This window comes from Argentina anserina, chromosome 1 (assembly GCF_933775445.1).
Source record: "Argentina anserina chromosome 1, drPotAnse1.1, whole genome shotgun sequence".
NCBI lineage: Eukaryota > Viridiplantae > Streptophyta > Magnoliopsida > Rosales > Rosaceae > Argentina > Argentina anserina.
The window spans coordinates 19,357,017-19,382,787 of record NC_065872.1 but is presented as its reverse complement, the minus strand read 5'-3'; the positions used below and the strand labels follow the sequence as shown (position 1 = coordinate 19,382,787).

The window sequence follows — 25,771 nt, the reverse complement described above, 5'->3', positions numbered from 1 at the left end:
TGTCTTCATCATAGCCACACCTCCGATCCAATATGAATGTTGCAACTTCATTTGTTGATCGAACATCAATTTTTGAACCTTTTTTCAACCCCACCCCTGTCTGTGGTGCCATTACATACTTGTTAGGATTGTTGGCAGCAAATGGCTCTTCATCACAAGGCTTGAATACAGAATATAGGAATTGGAAGATGGCATTGTAGTCCTTCATCTACCAAGCTAATCAATTGAAGCAAACCAAGAGAGATATCAACTTCTCTTGGAATAAGTAGTTTCAACAATGGAGGTTGGGGCGCTGGAGAAGACGCTAACCCCTTTTCTTTGTCTGAGAGACTAAAGGATGGAACAACGAACAAGGGGATAAAAGACTACTGATGAGTATTTTTGTTAAATGACATTCAGATGAGGAGTAATTTTTTCAATTTTAATAGTGATTCTAATTAAAGTTAATATATAAATACATGTTGAGCCAATTTTTTTTAATAATACAAATAATTCAATTTTTTAAAATAAAAGATTTAACACAATAGATTAACACTTTGTAAATAACATATTCAAAACTTTAAAAGATAATAAAGTCAACACAAACAAGGCATTTAGGGTAGTCCTTTTGGCTGATAAAAAGATGTATATGTTTCTTAAAAAAAAAACTCTTGAAAAACAAAATACTATACTGTTGGTGTAGATTTTAAGTTGTTTGTGAAGCCGAATTTGATGATGGTAGTGATTTGATGGATGTTATTATCAGTTAGTTGAATGTGGGTATACTTATAAGACTCATTAAATCTGATCGTTTTAACGGAGATTTACCCAAGTTATGGTTCAACAAGTTAAGTAGTAAATGATAAAAGCGGATAGAAGTGAGCAGCTGGTTGATGCAAGTAGAGGAGCATGTCAAGCTTAATATTAATGACAAAGAGGAGCTTGAGAAGATATGGAAAGCTGCCTAGTTTTCAGATACTGTGATGAAATAACTTATGATTCCTCAAGTTAACCAAGTCCTGAAAATGGGGAGAAACTTTATCATTCTTCTTTGAGTAAAAATACAATTAATGCTATGAATTAGTGCTCAGATTGGTTTACCTTGTATGTATACTATAGTAACATGACATGTTGATCATTTTTATTCGATAATTGTTTTTATAATAACTACTGTAGCTAATATGCTCGCATATTGACTATAAATTGTAGAAAATTATGCGTAATTAATTGTTTAGCGTAACACCAATATCAATTTAAATTCAATTTTTGCCCATAATCTATTTGAGGAAATCTCATCCAGGATCATTAGGTGTTATATATGAGGTGATGGTCCTAACTAATGAAATGTTGGCACACGTGCAATTTTTTTCCAACACTTGAGCGAATCAATAATGCCTGCTAGAGTTTTTGGCTTTGATTCATCAAGTTCGCCTGCGTTGATATAGCCTTTCCATTTCAATAGCAAAGAATATGGTATCAAGTAATAGTTACACCCCTGAGAAAGAGGAACTGCAGCTAATGTATCCTTGTGGGCTTGGAGGAGGGAAGTTTTGTACAAATGGTGAGAGTAACAAAAGTACACATTAGACGATCGGTACAAAGATAGTCATAAATGAACCTAAGTTTACTATTGTAGAGGAAATCGATTTTAGAAAAATGGATTTTTTTAGTTATAAAACAAACACATCAAACATGTTCTTACCGTGGTGTGTGAAATTCTGGGATTTCCTGGCGTGTGGCCCGAATCTCACAAGAATGGCTCCTCTGTGATTCCACCTGAGAAGTAGTAGCAACGTTTTTGCCTTAGGGATGAGTGGTTGGTTGCATTAGTTGGGTAACAATATATAGAGTGTGAGAAATTCAAACCCCTCATTTCTTACAAGCTCTAGCTAGCTACCTTACCTAATTTCATTTACTCTAGTACCAAAAAAGGGCACACTGAGATGCAGTCAAAACTCACTTAATATATCATTTACCTTGTTGTTAACCTCCTCAATATGTCCAATCCTTTATATTGTGCAGCGTTTGTTCTTCGTCTTCATGCTCATATTAATTCTCAATTCTTTTATCCATTTTGTTTACTTGATCTTCTCCTCCAATCTTTCATTTAACTTATAAATTATTAATATGAATTATAAAATATGGGTTTTTTGTATTTACACTGGGCATGTTATTCACGTTCAACACTTGAAATCCATATTGGAATCATGTTATAGAAGAGGAAGTTTCAAGCACAAGGGAAATAAGAGAGAGATCGAGCTCAAATTCCTCAAATACATTTGAATAAGATTATTAATATATATATATATATATGCATATCTTGTGATAAGGTATTAATGCAAAAATGAGGACTAAAGCTTAGCACCTACTATTAATTCAGTAACATGGATTTCTTAAGCTATATATACTAATCTCACTTTCCCATAAATATATGTTAAGCTAGATTCATATATATACACAAATGTTTTTTAAAAAAACAAGCCACTAAACCCAAATTATAATTTGTTGGTATATATTAGTTCTACTGAGGTATGAAGATGAGATGATTTAAGAATTTATGAGAATGGATAAACAACCGTTAACTCGATCCTTAAGTGATGTATGAACAAATTACCACATGTCATAGATTTATTGGTCGGGAGTTGGGACCATCACCTTAGTATTGGTCCCAAATCAGGTAATAATTTCTCACTTTATTGGACCAACTCCAGTGATATAGTCTTTTGTCAGATAGAGGCCCAAGAACTATAAAAGAGTAAAAAGACAACTCAAGCACAACTCCAACCCATCTGCTATATGCCTATATCCATGTGTCTCCACATGTAATTGACCTTGGCTGAGACGCTATCAAATTTGACATCCCCATAGATTTTGTTTTTCACCTCTTCACACACACACACACTCTCTCTCTCGCTCTCTCTCTCTCCCAAAATTTCACCTATCTCTTCATGTCCTCACTCTCTCACACCCAAAATTTCCAGAAATAAGAACCCCCAATCCCCCTTCAAACTCTCTCATCGATATTAAATAATCAAGACCACTTTCTCTCTTCAAATCTTTCTGGTTGAATATAGAACCTAATTCTTCTGATCATCTTTACATGTTGCTAATGAGGAACTCTGGAGACTGGCCAAATCATCTTTAGATGAAGAAGAAATCGAAAAAGCCGATTATTGTTGTAGAAGAACTGCAATAGAATGAGAGGAGAACACGTCGGGTGCCCTTAATTCTCTCTCTCTCTCTCTCTCTCTCCCCCCCCCCCCCTTTTCTATATGATATTAGGGCAAAATAGTATATACGATATGATCTACCTTCATTTTTGGGTCATTAATGATATTGAGACTAAGTTGGTATCTTAAGAGGTGAAAGGTGGTTGTTTCTTAATCAAGTTTTGATGTTATGTGATTAATATGATATTGTTTTCTTCATATATATATATATATATATTTGTTATTTAGATCTGGGTTGATGTGTTTTATTCGTCTTAGGATTTTCGTATGGTTATTTTCAATTCATCAATTCGTTTAGTAATGAGATTCTAGACACGTTTGGAACTTGGGACTATGATAGCTAGGCTTAATTTCTACCTGTGTTCAGCTCTCCTCAAGCCAAGCTTATTCTACAATAAGAAAAATAAGAAAAACCCATGTTTGAGAGCAACTTGATTATGATAACAATTAACTTAGTTTTTGTGCTTTAAACATGTTTGGGAGCAACTCTTAATTGGGCTTCAATAGCAACAAAGTTTTTGGGGTCACTGTGTAAGCCGAGTTTTTTCCCTTTTTGGGATTCCTCTGGCATGCTCAGCATAGCCCCATGTGTCACCAAACATGGGTTATGTTTATCTAAGGAAATAAAACAATATAATAAGGATAATCCAACATTCCAAACATCCCTTCTGTATCTGTTGCAATTTTGGATAATTTAGAATTACAATTGGGTTAGGTATATGTTGCCATTTTGAAATTATGTTGGCCCATACACAATTATGTTGATTAAACCAAAAGACCCAAAACCTTTTGTGGTTGAGCATAATTGAATTTGAAGTGTTTTAGGTGCACATTCATGTCTGATGTAAGCAATGAACTCATATTTCAACTTATGAGTTGTTACTCATGTTAAGATGCACTCGATTGTAATTGATTAACAACTAGTCTTTTTCATATGTTTTTAAAAACATATACAATACTTGTATTGCTTTACATGCCATGTTGATGACTTGCTCATATGAATAACATGCTGAGAAGTTTGGTGGAGTAGGCACTTACTGAATTAACATTCTTATGAGTGTTGGAAGTCCATTGAATGATATTTATAACTTACAGAAGCCAATATACTTCTTTAAGTTGCAGCAACTATTTTCTGTAGCCTATGTACCAATTTGCTAACACGTGAAATTTAGTTGTGTTGATTTCTATTTTTAAGTTATTATTATAACTTGTAAGATCGTAGCCTTTGTTAGTTTTGGTTTTTGTTCCTTGTGTTTAGATTATGTTTCATGTTTTTGTTCAAGCTGTTAGTTTTGTTACAGCTACTATATGTATGAAGTTGTATGATGAAATGTAATATTTACAATAGCAGCCCAATTGAATTCATATGTTGTTTTTACTTATTTACATTTCTAAATGATTGTTTAATGCTTGGTAAATATTTAAATTTGACATCTTCATTGGAAATGGATTAGTCAAATTAGAAAAATAAAAAAATTTGTTTTTTTTTGTTTTGTTTTTGTTTTGTATCTTATGTATGCCTTTAACTATCTACGATGAGTTGATCTTTGAACGATTGGTTGATAGATGATCACAAGATTGGAAAATTGAACTCAATTGCTATTTAATGGTTAATTGATGTGTAGAAATTGTACGAACATGTAGTAGATGAGGATTTTGAAACTTAGGTACAAAATGAGCATGTTCCTTACATGTTTGAATTCATGTAACCTTTGTGAGTTTCGTGCCATATATGTGCCTTTCTTTGGAGTGTTTTATTCTATCGTTTCTTGGCTATATAACCTCATTATATCTATTTTGATCAATTCATATGCCATATAATTGCAATGAACTAGAGAATGCTAGAACTTACTTCGTGAAACTTTCAAAACTTTTATCATAATATACTCTGATTTTGAAAAGGATTGTTGGATTTTTTTAGGATTCCACCACTTTATGCCAAATAGCCGTATCCTTATTATGAGCCTTGTTTGAGACACCTTAGTATGAACCCCTTTGAGTCTACGTTAAACCTTTTCTTTTCATTACCAACATGTTAATATCTTTGCTCAGTATAGTTATATCTCTACCCTTGTCTTTGAGGCTTGGTAGAGCCGATTTCTTGGTGTTAATGTGGAGTGATGATTCGATTCAAGTGTGGGGTTATGCTATGTATGTATGCCGTGTGAAAAGAATGAGAAAAAAATAAAAAGATGCCGTGAGAAGAAAAAGAGAAAAATACATGGACACGGCTTGAAAAATATATATATAAAGAAGTTACGGCATAGCTATGTTTGATATGAATTTGGAGTTGTGATGTATTTGTTGAAGGCTCAATAATGTTGTACTTTAGCCTTTGTTCGTTTTCACAATGTTTAGAGTGAAGAATGGGTCCAACATGATAAAATTTGCCCTTGTTTTATGGAGTATGACGACATAAGGTGGATGATTTTTACTCTGCTAAGTCTTGAGGATGACCTTTGTGATTCCTTTTACCTAAAAAATGATATCTTTACCGAGCCTAAGCCTACCTTTTATAAAGATCCACATGATTCTTAAAATGAGTAGCTCTTGATCTGTGGAGTTTGTTTCATGAGTAAGCATATGGTTTTGGTTCATTTGTGCATATGATTGGTATCTTCATGAGGTTTTCGAATTCACACTGTGTTCATAACTCTTATGTGTGAAAAGCTTTTAAGCATATGTCATGTTTTTGAGAGAAAATATTCGCAGTGCATATCCCTTGTGAGTTGAATTTTGAACTTGTTTTGAACATATTGAGCTTAATATCACCTATGTTTCTGCTATGTCTTACTTGGTATGCGAGATCTCATGTTTATTAACCATTGAATTCACTTTATCTATTTCGATTGAGTGTTATTCTTGATGCTATGAGTTTGAAGATTTCTGAGACAAAATGTTGAAGGCATTATAGTTGAGTTGTTAGTTTAGTTGTATTGATTTTTGTTTTATGTTTTGGTTTCCTTTTCTAGTGTTTCCTAAGGACTAGCAAAGCTTAAGTGTGAGGTTGTTGATAGGAGCACAAAGTGTGACGTTCTTAATGCGTTTATGCCATATTCTTACTCTTTGTTACCTCTTATTAGTATGTTTTAATTTCTTTTGTATGAATAATTGTCTAGGTAGAGCTTATATCGATTATGAGTGAATTGATGATGAAATCGTGCTAAGTGTTAAGAATCCTTGTTGAGATATGATTCCTTGTTGAGATATGATTCCTTGTTCGAGTATGATTCATCATTTCCTATTTCTTTATTTCTAACATACTTATTCTTATTAGGAAATACAAATCCATGTTGGAGAAAGAAAGCAATCCTAGTTTCACAAGGAAAGAGAAGAAGATATGCACTTAAAAGCCCAATCCATACAAGAATCAAAATGCTGTCAAGATTCGTAGTCCAACTTCAACGGGCTCCCCTGGATAGCTCCGATCAAATTATAAGACACACCCTATATAGATAGAAATTTGTGTGAGTCTAGATTCTGCAGGATTTGGAATCAAATCAATATCTTATTCCTACAGGGAGATATGACCGAATCATTACTCGGAGGTCCAGTGAACTCGGCGGAATTATCTCAGCCATTGATTTGCTTTTGATCCAAGGGTCACGGGGGATCTTGAGACCTTGTTTCTCCTACATATAGAGCAAAAATCTATATCAGAATCACCATAAATTTCTGCACCAAAGAATGTCAAAGAAGACATGCAACAAATTAAATGAGAAGATGTAAGAAAGTCAAAGAAGGCATATGGCAAATTAATGAGAAGAGATAAGAAAAATCAAACATGGCTGCAACAATTAAGACTCTTGCTGCCTCTCTAATTCAAAGGAAAAAATTTGTGCAAAAGAAATCAGCATTAAAGGAGGAATACGATATGCAATCAATGTCCAATCCTTATAGAAATCACAATTATGGCAGTGCAGATCATCCAACTTTGACGGGCTCTCCTGGACAGCTCACAATGATTTAGAAAATGCATGATATATGGGTGAAAATATATGAGAGTCTATTTTCAAATTCCGTTGGAATTAGCTCAATATCTATTTTCTAAAGAAAGTTATGGCCAGAACAAGGCACAAAGGTCAAATCCGCCTAATTGAGAAAATCTAAGAAACCTCAACCAATTTGGTTTCAAATTTGTGGACTTTGTGGCCAGCCTCCCTTGGGTTTCTTCCTCTATATATAACACCTAATTTCCACAGAAAAACATCATCAACCTTGCACACAAGTATAGCCAAAACTTTGCCCAAACACTTTCATTCACCAAGAACCATAGAATCCAAATTCACCACCATTCACCATATTTTCTGTCTAAAGCTTGGGAGCCTAGGATACCATACTCTTGAAGATTTCGTGCTACCTTTGTAAAGAACCTTGGGAGGAGAATTATAAAGTGCAATCTATGATCTTTATGTTTAGTTTTCGGGTTTTTATGTTCTTGTTCTTGGATGATTTCTGTTTAGGTTTTGTTAAAGTTATTTTTATTCTTGTCTATGAGATATTTGTAACTTTCGAAAACATGATGGATTAAGGTTTTCGATTTTTATTCAATGATTTTAGGTTTTATGCCATGAGTTTCTATTTATTTATTTAAATGATTTTCTGTGTGTTCTTACTTATGTGTGTGATTGATACCCGGAAGTTGACGTTGCATGTGTAATAATCCAAAGTTATAAAATTTTTGATACTTAGGAGTTGATTAATTGTTTGTTCTTTGTCACCTTCACCGATTATTGCCTAGGTTCGGTTAGGTTTGTGCTTTTGAATATGTTAATTTTTTTATGTGACTGGGATTGCATGATGGGTTAGTATGTTAGATTTCAAATGACGCTGGGGCTGAGTTCGAATGTGTTAAAGTGTCATTGAGTTAGGAATTTTGGGAGGAACTTAACTACATAACCGATTTTAGGATATAATGAACCTTACGACATGAACTTAAATGAGAGTAGATTTCGTTACCTTTGTTCTAATGTTATTTGTTTGGTAATTGCTTATGTGTTGGTTGGTTGATCACATGTATATATTAGTTTATGTTTATTTTATGTTTAATCCAAAATATATCTCAAATCTTTTAAACTCTTATGAATTTGTTGTTAAATGTTTGTGATTCTTTACCTTGGTTGGATCCCCGGTTTGTGAACAATACCTCTTGCTTTATACTACTAACAATGCTTACAGGGTTAATATTGATCTCGAGTAATCGAACAGATCACTAACGGGAGCGAAAGGGTGAGTAAACCTCACGTTAAGCTAGTTACCCATGACGGTAACTAGGCGTATTTAGTATGCGTTGATTATTTGTATGTCGTGAGATTAGTATATATATATATACGTTTAAGTGATAATGAGATCGTGCATATAATTCCATTGTTTATATGTTGTTGTATTTTATTTGTTGCTTTGAGATATTGTGCACATTTTGTTGGATTATATTTATTGTGGAGGATGGGACCGAGAGGAAATAAAATGTGCATCTCGATAAATTGGAGGTTTTTGGAGGATAATTGTATAGTTGAAGTGTATGTGTGTTTTGTTTGGTCGGAAGGGAAAAAAATATACCTTCCGGTATATTGATGTTTGAATCCAATGGTGTGAGTAGTGTTGATGTTATGCTTGTGTGGTTTCGCCAAGTGGCAAGTGGTGAGTGTCAAGGTGTTTTGCCTTTAGCGGCGGCCTTAATGGTAAAGTGTTTGTGTGTGTGAGTGAGTCTCGCATAGTAGCGGCCCAATGTTGGATTTTTTTACATTATGTTAGTGTTGATGTACCTGTTAGCAGGGTTCTTAATCCACCAACCTTAAAATCATTCTAAAAATATAATTGTTTTGAAAATATATGGACTTGATCGTCAACGGTCCATGGATAAGTAAAAATGGAATTTTAGTAAAATGGTTTGAAAGGTTGTTAGATAGGAGGGCCATGTTAAAGGTAAGTTGTTTTATAGTATTTGTTATTTGTGGTAGTGAGGGTGTTGACATAGTCTCAGGGCCATTAACCTACTAAATCTTGATAAATATGTTTTGTTTTCAAAATATATGGACTTGATTGACTACGGTCCATGGGTAAGTAAAACATAATTTTATTGTTATGGATTTTAAAAGGGTTAATGGTTAAGGACTATGTTAAATGATTGTGATGTATGATTCTTATTTCTTAGATTTAACTGTTTGATAAGTGATTTCCTGAACTATACTATTATGTAGGAATCACTAATTGTTCTTATGTGCAGTGTAATCTCTTGAACTAAGTTATTATGCAGGGATTACACTTTTCTTATCTTATTTCTTGTGATGTGATTTCCTGAAGTACGCTTTCCTGCATGATTCACTATTTTGTTTTCTTGTATGTTCTTTATGGTGTGAGTGTGTATTATGGGTTGACGTTGTATGTGTGAGTCTTGTGGTGACTATTCTGGGGAGTGACTTCGGGTTGCCATAACCTCAGGAATAGCTTTGTGTGTTGCTTGAGTGTTGACTATACTGGGGAGTGACTTCGGGTTGCCGTAACCTCAGTAATAACTTTGTGTGTTGCTTGAGTGTTGACTATACTGTGGAGTGACTTCGGATTTCCGTAACCTCATATATAGATTAGAGTGAGTCGATTGGTTGTTGATTATACTGGGGAGTGACTTCAGGTTGCCGTAACCTCAGGTTTAGATTAGAGTGAGTGGTTTGGTCGTTTGTCTATTATGAGGAGTGAATTCGGGTTACCGTAACCTCAAGAGTAGAGTTGTGTGTGTGGGAAGTGATTACCGTAGTGTGGTGTGTACATATATCATGCGTGGATTGATATATATTGTACATGTTGTTTGTGGTGTGCATATATGTCATGCGTGGATTGATATATATTATACGTGTTGTTTGTGGTGTGCATATATGTCATGCGTGGATTGATATATATTATACGTGTTGTTTGTGGTGTGCATATATGTCATGCGTGGATTGATATATATTGTACGTGTTGTTTGTGGTGTGCATATATGTCATGCGTGGATTGATATATATTGTACGTGTTGTTTGTGTGCATATATGTCATGCGTGGATTGATATATATTGTACGTGTTGTTTGTGGTGTGCATATATGTCATGCGTGGATTGATATATATTGTACGTGTTGTTTGTGTGCATATATGTCATGCGTGGATTGATATATATTGTACGTGTTGTTTGTGTGCATATATGTCATGCGTGGATTGATATATATTGTACGTGTTGTTTGTGTGCATATATGTCATGCGTGGATTGATATATATTGTACGTGTTGTTTGTGTGCATATATATCATGCGTGGATTGATATATATTGTACATGTTATTTGTGGTGTGCATATATATCATGCGTAGATTGATATAAATTGTATGTGATGTTTGTGGTGTGTGTATCATGCGTGGATTGATATATTACATGTACTATTGAGTATCATTTAGGATGATGATAGTGGTATTGAGCAGAGTTTGTATGTTCTTCTGTTTGTGTTTTGTTGTGTTTGTTGTTTGTTGTTTATCTGTTGAGTAGTTATATTCAGTTTACTTATACCAGTTGTGAAACTGACCGGGTTTGTGTTTACAATCCCGGTCTACCAATCAATGATGCAGGGAATAGTACCGCAGCTTGTGTGTAGTTGCAGTTGGTAAGTCGAGCAGCTGTCAACAGCGTGCTGTTTGATTCAGTTCTTTAGTTTTGGTGAGTCTCGAGTGAATCCTACAACTGTAATTTATACTTAATTGTAAACAATGCGTTTGGATTCAAGTTGTAACTGAGTTTGTTATTTAAACTCAAGATCGATATTCAACAGCTGTATTGTAATTTCAATTACATTGAGATTATTGTAGAGTGTTAGCATTCTAAATTTTGAAAATTACTGTTCAGAATTTAGGATCACTACACACCATGAGGATGAGTAACCAATACCTGAAACCTCTAATGTTTGATTGCTTGCTGGTTTCTACCCTCTTTTATTTATTTTACTGGACCAATGCCTATTTTGCTTAGATATGTTGGATTAGTATTATTTTAAGACTTATTGACAAAAGATGTTTTTATTGAACTCATTTTGTCAATATAAATGAGTTCAATAAAAACATCTTTTGATGTAGGTATAAATAAAGAAATGTTTCACTCGACATTTTGGTCATTAAATTTTTGATAATTTCATTTTGATCATCTAACTATACTGACATATACATTGGTCATTCTATTTATTTCCACCATTTTCTTTATCAACTTGAAAGGTAGTTTTGAGATTAATGCAATCAAACTGACATTTTCTTCTTTTCCTTTAGCACAACCGTTTAATCATTGTCTAATTAGAAAGACAAATATGATCTTACATACTAGGACTTAACTTTCAATTAACACATAATATTGATAAAATGACCCCAATGTGAATTACGGGTAGGCTAGTTAGATGACCAAACTAAAGTTTTAAAAAATTTGATGACCAACTCACCAAATATCTATCAAAGCATACTTTGATCTAAAGAAATATCAAATTAGCGTTTCATTTATTCCGATGGACTCGTCTCTCCCTCGTCCCGACCGAGCTTCCCTATAGTTAGTTAGTTACAGTGATTTTGTGACTGCGCCAGACTAAACAAAAACAGTAAAAAAGAGTAGAAAGAAAATAATTTACCCAGGTAGAGCAGCTCGACCTTTAGCCCTGAGACGCAACAACGCAAGCATGACGTTATACACGGCGTCACACTGCTTCCCGACTCCTCTGTCGTTCCAGTCTCGCCGTCGCTGCTCTCTCCCACAAGGCCGGTGGAGAGCAGCAATGGCCCTGAGAGGGGTGAAGGTCCGGTCCGAGCTCCAGGTCAACGTGAACGGCGCTCTCGACTCCGACCCGCTCTTCCTCGACCGCCAGAAAGCACTGGAGGCCGCCATGAACGACATCAACTCCTCCTTCGGCAAAGGAAGCGTCACCCGATTAGGCAGCGCCGGCGGAGCCTTGGTGTAATGGGCTGTCTGCTTCTTTCAATGTGTTTTTAGGGTTTGCCAGTAGTGTTGTTGATTCGTGGTGTGTTGCAGCGAAACATTTCCCAGTGGTTGCTTGACTCTGGACCTTGCATTGGGCGGTGGGCTTCCGAAGGGGAGAATCGTAGAGGTGTGTTCTCCATGAACCTGCATTATTTGAGTTTTGGGATGTGTTCATGTTTATTTAAAGTGGATTATCTTAATCAAATTGTAAATTAGCTTAAAGTGAATGAGTACAATTGACTGGCAATGTGCTCGACATCACTGGGAATTATGTGGGTGATTAGAAAGAGCTAGTGCAAGGCCTTCTCTAGTGTTAAGACAAACTACCCCTGAATGCAAAAGCCAATTGAAAGGATTTTGGATGATAGAGGACATGTCCAAAGTAGTCTCGTTGAAAGAATAGGCGTAATGGGGCCCTATATTACTAAATTCCAGACATACGGGTGCATGATCATTCTTCGACATGTAATAAGTCATGGTGGGCAGATATTCCAATTCATGGATGGGAAGGATTTAACGGGGATTAAGTCTTTTCTTTACCAATTTAAGCCAGAGTATTTAATATAAACAAAATGTATTGATTCCAATTTGGAATATTTAAATCATCCGATGAATGCTACGGGTGTTAATGTTTTTCTAGAAGGCGGTTGAAACTTGGTATAATCATAGGTATCCTTTCTCTTTTGCTGTCAATTTGCAAATCAGTTGGACAAAACTTGGGAGTATTGTCCCAAGGAAGTGTTCCTCCTTTTTAATCATCCAAAGTTTGCAAATTCTTGTTTTCCTGTGTCACTTTGCTATAAGAGTTTGAACTCAAAACACCAATGGAGTCTGTGCGTTTCTTAGAAACAGCTTAGCGCTCTTCATACTTAGATTAGGTAGTTTCTTCAACAAACGGCTGATGTCTATGCTTGTATTCATTACCAGATATTTGGTCCAGAAAGTAGTGGAAAGACAACTCTGGCACTCCATGCAATCGCAGAGGTGCAGGTACTTGTATTTCATTTGACTCATAGTTTATGGTAGATTAAGTATCGCTTCTTCAAGATGGGTTTGTGCTGGAACCAAAGTTCAGCTGTGTAATGGTAATATGCAGAGACTTGGAGGAAATGCTATGCTTGTTGATGCAGAACATGCCTTTGATCCAGCATATTCCAAAGCATTGGGAGTAGATGTAGAAAACCTGATTGTCTGCCAGCCTGATCATGGAGAAATGGCACTTGAGAGTAAGATACCTTTTATCATGTGCATATTCTGTGGGAACAATGTAGGTATTTTGGAAGTAATAGGACGTACTAATAGATTTCTATCACCTCAGTTGCAGATCGTATGTGCAGATCTGGTGCCATTGATCTTATATGTGTTGATTCTGTCTCGGCCCTCACTCCACGAGCAGAGATTGAAGTAACAATTTTTTTTTCTGCCGGTAGTTTTTAATGTCAGATATGTCATTTTGCATGTAAGTAAAATGACTTTCTGATCTTCTACATAGGGTGAGATTGGAATGCAGCAAATGGGTTTGCAAGCACGCCTTATGAGCCAAGCTTTGCGCAAAATGTCAGGAAATGCATCAAAAGCTGGATGTACTCTCATATTCTTGAATCAAATAAGATACAAGGTAGTTTTTGTCAGCATCATTTTTATGAATTTTTTTTTTGCCAATCTTACACTTTGGATTAGTTGCTGAGTTTGAGTGCCTGGATCTAGCCACTTGTAGCTGTGCCATAAATTTCAGATATACATGATACATAGTAAGATCCATTGCAATCATTTAGATTGCGTGTCTAGATCCAAGAAGTTGAACTCAAGTATATCTATGTATGGTGGCAATTGTTATGATAGGATCCATGGTAATATATTTCCCTTAATAATGATTCCGAAGTACTTCGAACTTCCAAAATTGCCAAAATTGAACGATGCTAACATTCATTTTGCAAGATTGGTGTGTATTATGGGAATCCATAAGTGACATCCGGAGGAATTGCATTAAAGTTTTTTGCATCAGTTCGCCTGGAAATACGATCTACAGGGAAAATAAAATCTGTAAGAACTAAGCACAAGCCAGTTCTCATGCATTGATTATTCTATAGTTTAATGAATTTATTTTGTTTTGATCTCTTTTCCATTTTGAGGCTTTGAGCTATGCTATTTTCTCTCTGAGTATTCTTTTCTATTCTGATTAGGTAAAAGGAGACGAGGAAATTGGAGTTCGGGTCCGTGTACGGGTGCAAAAGAGTAAGGTACTTCTTGAAACATCTGAATACATTCTGCCTCTTTGAGGGGTCTTCAATTTTTAATTGATAGTAAAGCAATACAGTGATACACAGTCTTGGTGAAAACTTTTAACTGGTAAGAAGCTTGTATATAGTTGATCAACTGTAGTGCCATTCTTAAATGTTAATGTCTTATATCACGAAAATCTTTTTACTGCATCTACCCACTGGTCTAACAGCAGTTTTGACCATGAAGAAAAACATTGATCTAACAGTCAATAATCACTCACTCACACTTGTGTTTCTTGCTGAACCGGATTTTTGGGAAAAGCCAATTGCTTCTTCAGATTTCTGAGAACTGCTTTTATTTTTTTGAAATTTTGAAATTTTTTTATCAACTGATTATCTGATCTAGATATTTGGCGAAATGTAGTAAATATTCATAGATCCATTTAATCACGTCTATAATTATATTAGTAGTCAAGATTTGTTACACTTATAATTGATGCTGCTCATGGGCTGAGAGATCCTTATCCTAAGAAGTTGCTGTAGGTTTCGAGGCCATACAAACAAGCTGAATTTGAAATTGTGTTTGGAGAGGGAGTAAGTAAATTGGTAAGTATTACCACATATTAGACATTCCCCTCTCAAAGGTGTAAAGAACATTCCTTTTTGACTCTTCTTTTTCTTTAGGGTTGCATTTTGGATTGTGCTGAAATGATGGATGTAGTAGTGAAGAAGGGATCTTGGTATAGCTTCGGCAACCACAGGTTTGTATCTGATCTTCTATTTTCATCTTCAAATTCTTAAATGCTGGCCATCAGCAATGAAGTGCCGAGCATCTGTAATTTGTTTTAGTCTAAAGTTGGAGCGGAGTTTTACTTGATTTAATAATTTATTAATGATTGGAAACAAAACTTAATTAATAAAATGATATATTTTACAGCATTGTCGTTAGAATCCTGGATTTAGCTCTACAGACTAATATAACTTGAATAAAAAAATCAATATAACTGTTCCTCTTCCATCTGTGTTTATGCAGTTGAACTGCCTCTTTACGGTGAAATTAGAAATTAATTAGTAATGGTCTCGTCAGAAACTCAGAATCCTAGGCTACTCTATGAACTAGTAAGCTTGAATAAGGAAATCAATGATTTCGCTTCCATCTGTGGATAAAATTGAACCAGCTCCTTTCTCCTAGCTTCCTCAAATGATTCTTTTGTATCATTCCATCACTCCAGCTAAAGAACTGTCAATGAGAAAGAGGGTGAAGTCTAAATTGTGTGGTTTTCAATTTCATTCTCTGTTATTTTTTTCTTTTTTCTTCTGCAATGAATGAATGATATTATGGTAGTATGTGATGTGAAAGGACTATATATTCTCCCTGCAAACAGAGAATATGATTAGAATTCAAGCTTTTGTTCGTCGGACTTTCTCAATAAAGTATTGTCTCTGTAACTGTCTTAAACTCTTTTTCTATCAACTGTACAACTGCTGCAGCTAACTAGTGGTATTTCTTGTATTAAAAAGGTTGGGACAAGGAAGAGATAAATCATTGCAGTACTTGAGGGAGAACCCTGTTCTTCTTGATGAGATAGAGCAGGTATGGAACACTGATAGCTACAATGAACTTTTGATTTCTTGTATTGAACTTAATGCACTTTTCTTCTTCTCCACACTAAATCAATCATATTTATCTGCTTTCTTTTGCAATTATAGTGGTCAACACCTGCTTTGTTGTTTGGATGGTTATTCTTTTACTTTCGCAAAAATTTCACTAACCAAATGGTGTTATATTCATTCACATTGTTGAATTGTCTGGATGTTTTGGGGTCTTCTAATCTTTTTTGTTCGTGGTTTGCTTTGACTCGACTCTATGGATTAGAATTTAAGCTAACAGTTAATATATCAGAACAATTATAAATGGAAAGTAACCAATACCCTGCTTGCCGCCATCAGAAAAACATATTTACTAGTGGTTCTGGCTGTTACTTACGATAAGTTGGTTGACCCAGAAATGTAGAATGGGATTGAGGAAGGAATTGTGAATGAGTCTGCTTTTTTGTTTTATCTTTTTTTTTTTTTTGTAACCTAGAGTTGAGTAGATGAGGCTTAAGGAATCGTAGTGGTGGTACTGGAAAACCAATATGTTCCTGATGGAGTAAGGTGATGGCTAAAATTTGTTGAAGGTAGACAAATGACAGCTAACCTAAACAAAGTTAAGAGTTTTTTGTTCAAAGAGGAAAGATTTTGGAGTAATCAAGGGGATTTGAAGGTAGACAAATGATAGATCTCCTAAACAAAGTTAAAGAGTAACTTTTTATTATGAGATAAAATTTTGCTAGTCCCTTTAGCATGCTGTCATTGAGAATAATTAGGAACGGCTGCAAATGGCTGGATTCCAATATTGTTCAAGCAGATTTTATCGATAGATAAACGATGCAATCAAGAAAATGGGACAAGGTGAAACAGAAAATTGAAATGTTTCATCAAAAGCAATTTTGATTCATACAAACCACTGTAAGGAAACAAAGCCAAGACAATTGCTGCCTTCCAGTCTAACAGATTCTAAGAAAGACCATAGTCTTTCGATATGGTGGAACATGCACCCAAAAGTGCTGACCACCATATTACTCTCCCAAATCTTCCCCACCCTGCACCCATGTAGTCTTGAGAAATCCTAGTAACGATTTTCAATTCAGAGCACCTGAATATTGTGATCAGCATTCAGCTGAAGTATATAAAAAGCTAGCTCACAAGAAATTAAGTTCTTCTGGTGTTGCCATTTTATAGCGGAAAATTGAGAAAGCGTCATGTTCTGAGATTGGTGGGGTAATAGCTTCTTGCCACTCATATCTATGTTTTTATAGATTATAACTGTATTGGGGGTATACCACTGCTAGGATCTGTACAGAGAGTTCTATAAATTTCAGCTGGACTTTTCTTTAAATAGGGGTTTGAACTTGGGACTTGGATCTCATATAGATCAATTAGGAGGATATTGGGCATTGGCCTAATTTCTTGCTAGTCTATCTCTAAGGTGTTGACGGGATCGCATCATTCCATATTCTGTAATTTGGAAGCCAAAAATCCCTCATAAAGTTTGAGTTTTTTTTTTTCTGGTTATTGCACATGCAAAGGTTGATATACTAGTCCTTCGGTTTGAAGGAGAAGGATTGTACCCAGTGGTGTGCAATGTTCAAAGAAAGGCTGAAAGTACATATCATCATTAGGTAATGCAATTTGAGCTGTTATCTTGTACCTGATTTTGTGACTTAGTGCGAAAGATACAATTGTGTTGGATCATATGAGCATCTTTATGGCCTTCAATTTCTTCTTTGTTTGCATAATTTCTTACATTTGCCATTCTGCTGTTCTTCTGCTTGGTGTTTCTTTTTTTTTTTTGGTGCTAGTGCTTTTGTTTCTAGTGGAGTTCTCATAGATGTCATGTCCACTTTTGGTTGGTGGTCAGCAAATTTGGAATTGTATCATGGAATTGTAGCTGTTATACATTTTTCTATTGAAGACTTTCTCATAAAATACTAGAACGTTCGTACTTATATACTACAGATAACTAGGGAGTAAGGAGCGTTGCCAGTACCCACTGGTATCCTATGAGTAGGGACTAGACTTCTAAAGTACAGAAAATTGTTTTTGCATACTTGCACTTGGGTGCTCTTTACTGGGATTATGAACTGACCTCTGTTACCTATTAGGTGGTCAATGCTATGAAGTGTGAACATAATACGGTGTTTTTTTTTTTGGGGTAGAGAGCTGATGAACTTCTGAAATGCACCTGCAGATTGTTCGTTCCGCAATGACTGATGCAACTGGACAGGTAGACTCATTGCATACAAGAAGCTTGCCTGTAACACATCAGATTGAAGATGATTTCGAAGGTGTCTAATGAGTGGAAACAGATTTTGGTTGCATCACTGTTTTCTACACTCGATCAAGGCAGATACAGTGCCAGGGATTGCAAAGAAGCAGCAGCAATTGGAAGCTCCATGGTGCATCGATGTTTGCCCAGTTGACATGATTGTCTACCTCCAAATTAGATTGTGGGTATTTAAAGGAAATGAGTTTATGGGAATAGAGTTGCTTTGTATTGACAGACTCGCTAGTATTATTCTCATCTAGGATGTAACTTCGTGATTGGAAATTTGAAAGTAATCAAAACACTAAATTAAAAAAAAAAAAAAAACCCTTCGACTAGTGCGAAGAAGACTAAAAAGTTTGTATGCGTTATTCTTGGGGTCTAACCTTGATCTCGATTTTTGGGGGTATTAGTTATTGTTTAAAAATATGCAAAAATTTAATAGATCTCATCAATCAGATAAAAAATTGTTGAGGTGAAGCTATGGAAAGTATTCCAAAATATTTAATTATGGGCTTCTTATAAAAAAAAGTCTATATTGACAAATGAAATGAGAAAAAAGTCATGAAAGATTTCAAAATTAGAAAAAAATCGAATTGCTAAAAGCTTAAAGCGTTGCCCTTGAATTTCATGATATTTACACGCTGCCACTGATTTTTATTATTTCACGAAAAAAACATACATGAGCTTCAAATCCTGACCGAGCCTCGGCGACCAAGGCGGGGAGGTGGATGAGATATGCCCGGCGTCATCTTCTTCTTCGGTAACACAGCTAAAGCACTAGTCGTCAACACCTTTGTGCGTGTAAACAGTATGAACCAATCGATATTTGGACCTTCTTCTGTCTGAGCTCTTATTTGAAAGAAGTATAAGAGCTCCTCCCATCCGAAATAAACAATTTGAAACGAGCTTTGAATGATAGTTGACAATCAAGATTCCAATGTCCTTGGGTTTTACAGATGTCCTGGCAAAAAGCTCGTCAATGGCACCATACATCAGTGCCTCAGTTTCTTTCCTGGCTTCTTTCATTGAGGGATTCGGAGGAATGTTGAGTACAGCCTCTGGAAGATATGTTGAATCACCAAGCCCGGATCTCTCAAGGATCCTTCTCTAGAACTGTAGATTCTCTTATGTGAACGAACCAGTCATCGTAAATTGACCCATAAAAATCTTTTTCGTACATTTTCGAGTTTCTCCTCTGTGAACGAAATTTTTTGTTGTGATAGGTAGTGTGACTGGTGACAGCAGCTGTGATAGGTAGTGTGACAGCGGGTGTGACATCATTTGTGATAGGATCTGTGACAGGATGTTTGATAGGTATGTTTGACTAGTGCTTAAAGCGTTGCCCTTGAAATTCATGATATTTACACGCTGCCACTGATTTTTATTATTTCACGAAAAAAACATACATGAGCTTCAAATCCTGACCGAGCCTCGACGACCAAGGCGGGGAGGTGGATGAGATATGCCCGGCGTCATCTTCTTCGTGGGTAACACAGCTAAAGCACTAGTCGTCAACACCTTTGTGCCTGTGAACAGTATGAACCAATCGATATTTGGACCTTCTTCTGTCTGAGCTCTTGTTTGAAAGAAGTATAACAGCTCCTCCCATCCGATATAAACAATTTGAAACGAGCTTTGAATGATAGTTGACAATCAAGATTCCAATGTCCTTGGGTTTTACAGATGTCCTGGCAAAAAGCTCGTCAATGGCACCATACATCAGTGCCTCAGTTTCTTTCCTGGCTTCTTTCATTGAGGGATTCGGAGGAATGTTGAATACAGCCTCTGGAAGATATGTTGAATCACCAAGCCCGGATCTCTCAAGGACCCTTCTCTAGAACTGTAGATTCTCTTATGTGAACGAACCAGTCATCGTAAATTGACCCATAAAAATCTTTTTCGTACATTTTCGAGTTTCTCCTCTGTGAACGAAATTTTTTGTTGTGATAGGTAGTGTGACTGGTGACAGCAGCTGTGATAGGTAGTGTGACAGCGGGTGTGACATCATTTGTGATAGGATCTGTGACAGGATGTTTGATAGGTATGTTTGACTAGTGCTTAAAGCGTTGCCCTTGAAATTCATGATATTTACACGCTGCCACTGATTTTTATTATTTCACGAAAAAAACATACATGAGCTTCAAATCCTGACCGAGCCTCGACGACCAAGGCGGGGAGGTGGATGAGATATGCCCGGCGTCATCTTCTTCGTGGGTAACACAGCTAAAGCACTAGTCGTCAACACCTTTGTGCCTGTGAACAGTATGAACCAATCGATATTTGGACCTTCTTCTGTCTGAGCTCTTGTTTGAAAGAAGTATAACAGCTCCTCCCATCCGATATAAACAATTTGAAACGAGCTTTGAATGATAGTTGACAATCAAGATTCCAATGTCCTTGGGTTTTACAGATGTCCTGGCAAAAAGCTCGTCAATGGCACCATACATCAGTGCCTCAGTTTCTTTCCTGGCTTCTTTCATTGAGGGATTCGGAGGAATGTTGAATACAGCCTCTGGAAGATATGTTGAATCACCAAGCCCGGATCTCTCAAGGACCCTTCTCTAGAACTGTAGATTCTCTTATGTGAACGAACCAGTCAATCTAAATTGACCCATAAAAATCTTTTTCGTACATTTTCGAGTTTCTCCTATGTGGACGAATTTTTTTGTTGTGATAGGCAGTGTGACTGGTGACAGCAGCTGTGATAGGTAGTGTGACAGTGGGTGTGACATCATTTGTGATAGGATATGTGACAGGATGTTTGATAGGTATGTTTGACTAGTGCTTAAAGCGTTGCCCTTGAATTTCATGATATTTACACGCTGCCACTGATTTTTATTATTTCACGAAAAAAACATACATGAGCTTCAAATCCTGACCGAGCCTCGGCAACCAAGGCGGGGAGGTGGATGAGATATGCCCGGCGTCATCTTCTTCTTGGGTAACACAGCTAAAGCACTAGTCGTCAACACCTTTGTGCGTGTGAACAGTATGAACCAATCGATATTTGGACCTTCTTCTGTCTGAGCTCTTGTTTGAAAGAAGTATAACAGCTCCTCCCATCCGAAATAAACAATTTGAAACGAGCTTTGAATGATAGTTGACAATCAAGATTCCAATGTCCTTGGGTTTTACAGATGTCCTGGCAAAAAGCTCGTCAATGGCACCATACATCAGTGCCTCAGTTTCTTTCCTGGCTTCTTTCATTGAGGGATTCGGAGGAATGTTGAGTACAACCTCTGGAAGATATGTTGAATCACCAAGCCCGGATCTCTCAAGGATCCTTCTCTAGAACTGTAGATTCTCTTATGTGAACGAACCAGTCATCGTAAATTGACCCATAAAAATCTTTTTCGTACATTTTCGAGTTTCTCCTCTGTGAACGAAATTTTTTATTGTGATAGGTAGTGTGACTGGTGACAGCAGCTGTGATAGGTAGTGTGACAGCGGGTGTGACATCATTTGTGATAGGATCTGTGACAGGATGTTTGATAGGTAGTGTGACAGCGGGTGTGCCAGGTAGTGTGATAGCGGCTGTAATAGGTAGTGTGACGACATGTGTGATAGTGGTGTGATAGCAAGTCTGACAATTAGTGTAAATAGATATTGTGATAGTGGATGTGATAGCGGTTGTGACAGTAGGTGTGATAGTTGAGAGATACTGTGACAGTGTCTGTGACAATGGTTATGACATGAGGTGTGACATGCCTAGAGGAAATGTGGAAATATGCGAAATTTTGTTAAAATTCAAATGAGATTGGAATAAGTATGATCAGAATGAAGAGAATAGCTACAATTAGGGAACCTTGAGCTTCGGTTTCGCCGGAATTACTTGGAGCACCTCCATCGATGGCGACAACCCTTTGCTATGGTTGTTGCGCCTTGTACGGTTGGCTGATTCGGTGTGGGTAATATATCAAATGAAAGAGGGGAGTGAGATCTTTCTAACGGTCTTAATTTCGTCAAAATCTATCGTCGGACGAAAAAGTTATGGTCGAAATTAGAAAACAAAAAGAAAAAAAAGAAGAAAAAGAGTGAGAAATGGAAAAACAGTCCCTACAATATTTTTTAAGTGATTTGTTTTCTAATTTTGTTAACATTTTTTTAATTTTCACTTAAATGTGATGACTTTTTTATAATTAATTCATAAGTAGTGACTTTTTCTAATATAAGTTGGGAGATAGTACCTTTTTATAATTTGCCCTTTAATATTATTTGGAATAGACTATTTCAGTTGCAAGCTAAAAGTTCAACCATGTTGCAATGAAAGTTTTTTCATGACTTGAATTCGAGGGCAAATTCTTTCCAAGGAAAGGAGTCTAATGCAGCAGTATCCAAAAAGAAACAAGACTGCTTCATTGTATAGAAGTTTATTCCCATTTATTGTTGTTTTAAGTCTTTACATTCTTGCTGGTTTCTCATTTATATAGGCTTTCATTAGAATTAAAATTACTGGGTTGTTGTAGGAGAATCATCTCATATTCATACTTGGTGTATCTTGTCCTAATTAGTATAGCCTAGTTAGATAAGGAATGTTATCTTTTCCCTGATTCATCAGGATGTTTGTTGTAATGCCTATATATAAGGCTCTATACTATCAATAAAATCATAGTTATTTCTCTCGAATTCATTCTACTGTTTCACGTTATCAAGCACGTAGCTCTAGCCTTAAAAACCCTAGGCCAAGAACCCGAAAAAAAAAACATAAACCCTAGTTTTTTTTCCCGACCGGCTGCACCTTCTCCTAGAGCCGCCGGCCTCCTCCCTACCCCCCCTGTTCGGCCACTGCCTCTCGGTGGCCCAACCCCTTTGCCGTCGCACCAAGTTGAAGACCAAGCTTCAAGATTGTTGCCGAGCCAAGGAAAGGAAAAGAAGAGAAGAAGAAAAAGAAAATTTAAGATTTTTGCAATTCAAGGTAAATTTATAAATTAAAGTTCCTTCTTTGAATGAAATTTACTTTGATGGGATTTTTGTTTTGCATCAGGGACTTTCAAACTCCATTTTCTTGTCAACCTGATTCTTCTACTTCTCGGGTGATACACATGGATATGACTCCCCTGGTATCGAGTTTTAGGAGCGGCTTGGAGTGCCGCTGTTACCATTCGGAGTTGCCGCTGTTACATGTGAAAAAAAGGGAAGAACAATAAAAATTTCGATCGTGGCAGTCATAGCCGCAAATTCACATTGATTTGACTTGCACAATTGTTCTAAAATAGTTTTATTAAATCAAACTTGTTTCGTTAATTCGAATTTAACATCTTCAATGTTTTTCTTGTAGATACCTGAAAATACACGAACAAAGTTTGACATCCTAGATTCTCATGGAACTGAGTATCATCGATGGGTGTCCGACGTGCAAATCACGTTCATCAGAAAGATGTTTACTGCTACCATCAACCCTCCAAAAGAAAAAGCGAACCAACCATCTGATGAGGTGAAAGCCCAGGCCTTCATGTTTCTCAGGCGCCATATGGACACGGTGCTCAACAAACAGTGCCTCAAGTATACAAATTCGAGTGTTCTTCGGGAAGCTCTCAAGGAACGGTTTGATAATGTGCATGACACACAGTTGCCAATTCTTTTGGCGGAATGGAGATATGTTCATCTACTGGATTTTGCCAAGGTTCATGATTACCATCAGGTGATGTTAAATCTCCAGGCATACTTAAATGTGTGTGGCAAGGAGAAAACTGACGATGACATGATCGAGAAGACCCTAGAGACTTTCCCAAAATCTGCGAGTGAAATAGCTCACCAATATCGCCTTGATTATGAGGCCAAAATAATAAAGAGTTTTGGAGATTTGATGAACCTTCTCAAGAAGAAGGAACGTCATCATGAGATCATTCTCAACAACAACAACCTAAGACCTGCAGGGACGAAAAGAGTTCCGGAATCTCATCAGACAGGTAAGGGAAAAAGTTGTAAAGAAAAATCAATTGATCGATCTACACCGTATCAAACTAGAGGAAACAGAGGGCCTCGTCGCAACATGACTTGGACTAGGGATGGCGCCACCGATGGCCCCCTAACCCTCGAGGCCATGATGCCTCCCGTCCCCCCAAATCTGACAACTCGGCCAAGGTTCCAAATCCGAACCTTCCATGCTACAAGTGTTGTTCAACTAAGCACTTCCATAAGCAATGTCATACTCCCAAGGTGATTGGTCGCACTCACAAGCAGTGCAAGCAATACTTGTCCAATGAAAGCAACTATGTTGAAGATGTGGAAATGTCTGATGCTAATGTTACCATCAAGCACAAAGTTAAAAGACTTTCAGACAAAGCCGTTCCTGAGGCTCTTTCCAATCCTGATTTTGAATAAGATCCATGTCGATTGATTGTTGTTATATTGCTTATTTTATTTAAGCCTTTAAGTTTGATTTGTAATGGCAGTATCGCCTTAATAAGACTTTTTCAAGTCAAGTGTTTATTTTTTAAGAACAATGTTGATGTACGATTATTTTGGCAATTAATAAAAGTTTCGTTTTTGGTTCTTTGTTATAAGAATGTATACAAGTGTTACTTTGTCTTCCTTAAAGCATGAATGGTTTGGAATCTATAAACGGAAGGATTCATATAACTAAATTTCACCAATTTTTGGTGATAATTGAGAATTAATGGTTAGACAATTGAACAAACACATGAGACTTAGGGGGAATGTCAAACTATAACAGGTTCACGAGCTACGGCCTTGGAAATTCACCAAGATGTTCCGTCCGCCATCCGGTTTACCCCCGCAAGACGTTTAAAACTGTATGGCTGGACCTACACGGCCCCCGCATAGCCACCCCACATACCTGCACGACCCCTGCACGGCAACCATGCAACCCCGCCATGGCCATGCGACCCTGCAGTGCTACGTTTTGTCTTTTGCCGATCATAGTTACTTGATTCAATGGCAACGTGCTTACTCTTTGGCACACATATGTTTCTCATGTGATTTCTCTAAGTATCTATGATATATTTATGCACATTTAAGAGATCACAACTTGTATGGGTGGGCACGGGACGGGATGGGACGGGACGAGGCTCATCCCACGTACCGTCCCACTCTTTTGAATCGGGACGGGACGAAGGTTTTTAAGAATGCATCCCACTCGGGATTAATCCCAGTTGGGATGGGACGGGATCGAGACGGGACGGGACAAATTCCACCTTCCTATGAAGCTAAATAAAAACCTATATTTTTACTTTTTATAACAAAGTAACATTCAATAATGAAATTTTAACAAAAAAAATTCATATTATGTTCAAAATATTATAATTTACCATTATTATTTCAGTTGATATAATTTTGGAGTTATTAAGAACATAAATTAGTTTCATTTTGATATAAATATATAAGAATTTTTAAGTTTTCATTAAATGTGGGACGGGACGGGACGAAGCGGGATATAAATTATTCGTCCCACGTCTCATCCCACTATTATGAAATGAGACGGGATTGGGACGAGACGAACGTTTTTAGACCTCCTTCCCGTTCCGTCCCTATG

The 25,771-nt window shown here is 36.6% G+C and overlaps 2 protein-coding genes across 2 annotated transcripts; one reads left to right on the top strand and one right to left on the bottom strand.

Annotated features, from left to right (window-relative positions):
• The first annotated feature begins 11,817 nt into the window (after positions 1 to 11,817).
• LOC126786711 (DNA repair protein recA homolog 1, chloroplastic) lies at positions 11,818 to 18,566 on the top strand. The gene is given in 12 exon segments (XM_050512625.1): positions 11,818 to 12,159; positions 12,235 to 12,310; positions 13,111 to 13,173; positions 13,280 to 13,409; positions 13,502 to 13,587; positions 13,676 to 13,801; positions 14,122 to 14,226; positions 14,367 to 14,423; positions 14,949 to 15,011; positions 15,090 to 15,166; positions 15,927 to 15,999; positions 18,199 to 18,566. Coding segments are annotated over 12 exon segments (1,236 nt in total). The 5' UTR covers positions 11,818 to 11,884; the 3' UTR covers positions 18,304 to 18,566.
• A 487-nt stretch (positions 18,567 to 19,053) lies between these two features.
• Positions 19,054 to 20,756, bottom strand: LOC126803510 (3-ketoacyl-CoA synthase 11-like). Its single transcript, XM_050531308.1, has 5 exons — positions 20,624 to 20,756; positions 20,429 to 20,529; positions 19,897 to 20,110; positions 19,702 to 19,802; positions 19,054 to 19,383 (listed from the first exon to the last, which is right to left on the bottom strand). The coding sequence occupies exons 1-5, from the start codon at positions 20,754 to 20,756 to the stop codon at positions 19,054 to 19,056; spliced, it is 879 nt and encodes a 292-aa protein (XP_050387265.1).
• Positions 20,757 to 25,771: the final 5,015 nt, after the last annotated feature.

Excerpts from the sequence above, each read along its gene's own strand:
- LOC126803510 (XM_050531308.1), bottom strand. The coding sequence starts at position 20,756 with ATGAAAGAAGCCAGGAAAGAAACTGAGGCACTGATGTATGGTGCCATT. Across the intron at positions 20,111-20,428 it reads GCCTTGGTCGTCGAGGCTCG|AGAAGGGTCCTTGAGAGATC; the intron begins GTCAGGATTTGA and ends CTACAGTTCTAG. Across the intron at positions 19,803-19,896 it reads TTCAAAGCTCGTTTCAAATT|GCACAAAGGTGTTGACGACT; the intron begins GTTTATATCGGA and ends TACTGTTCACAG.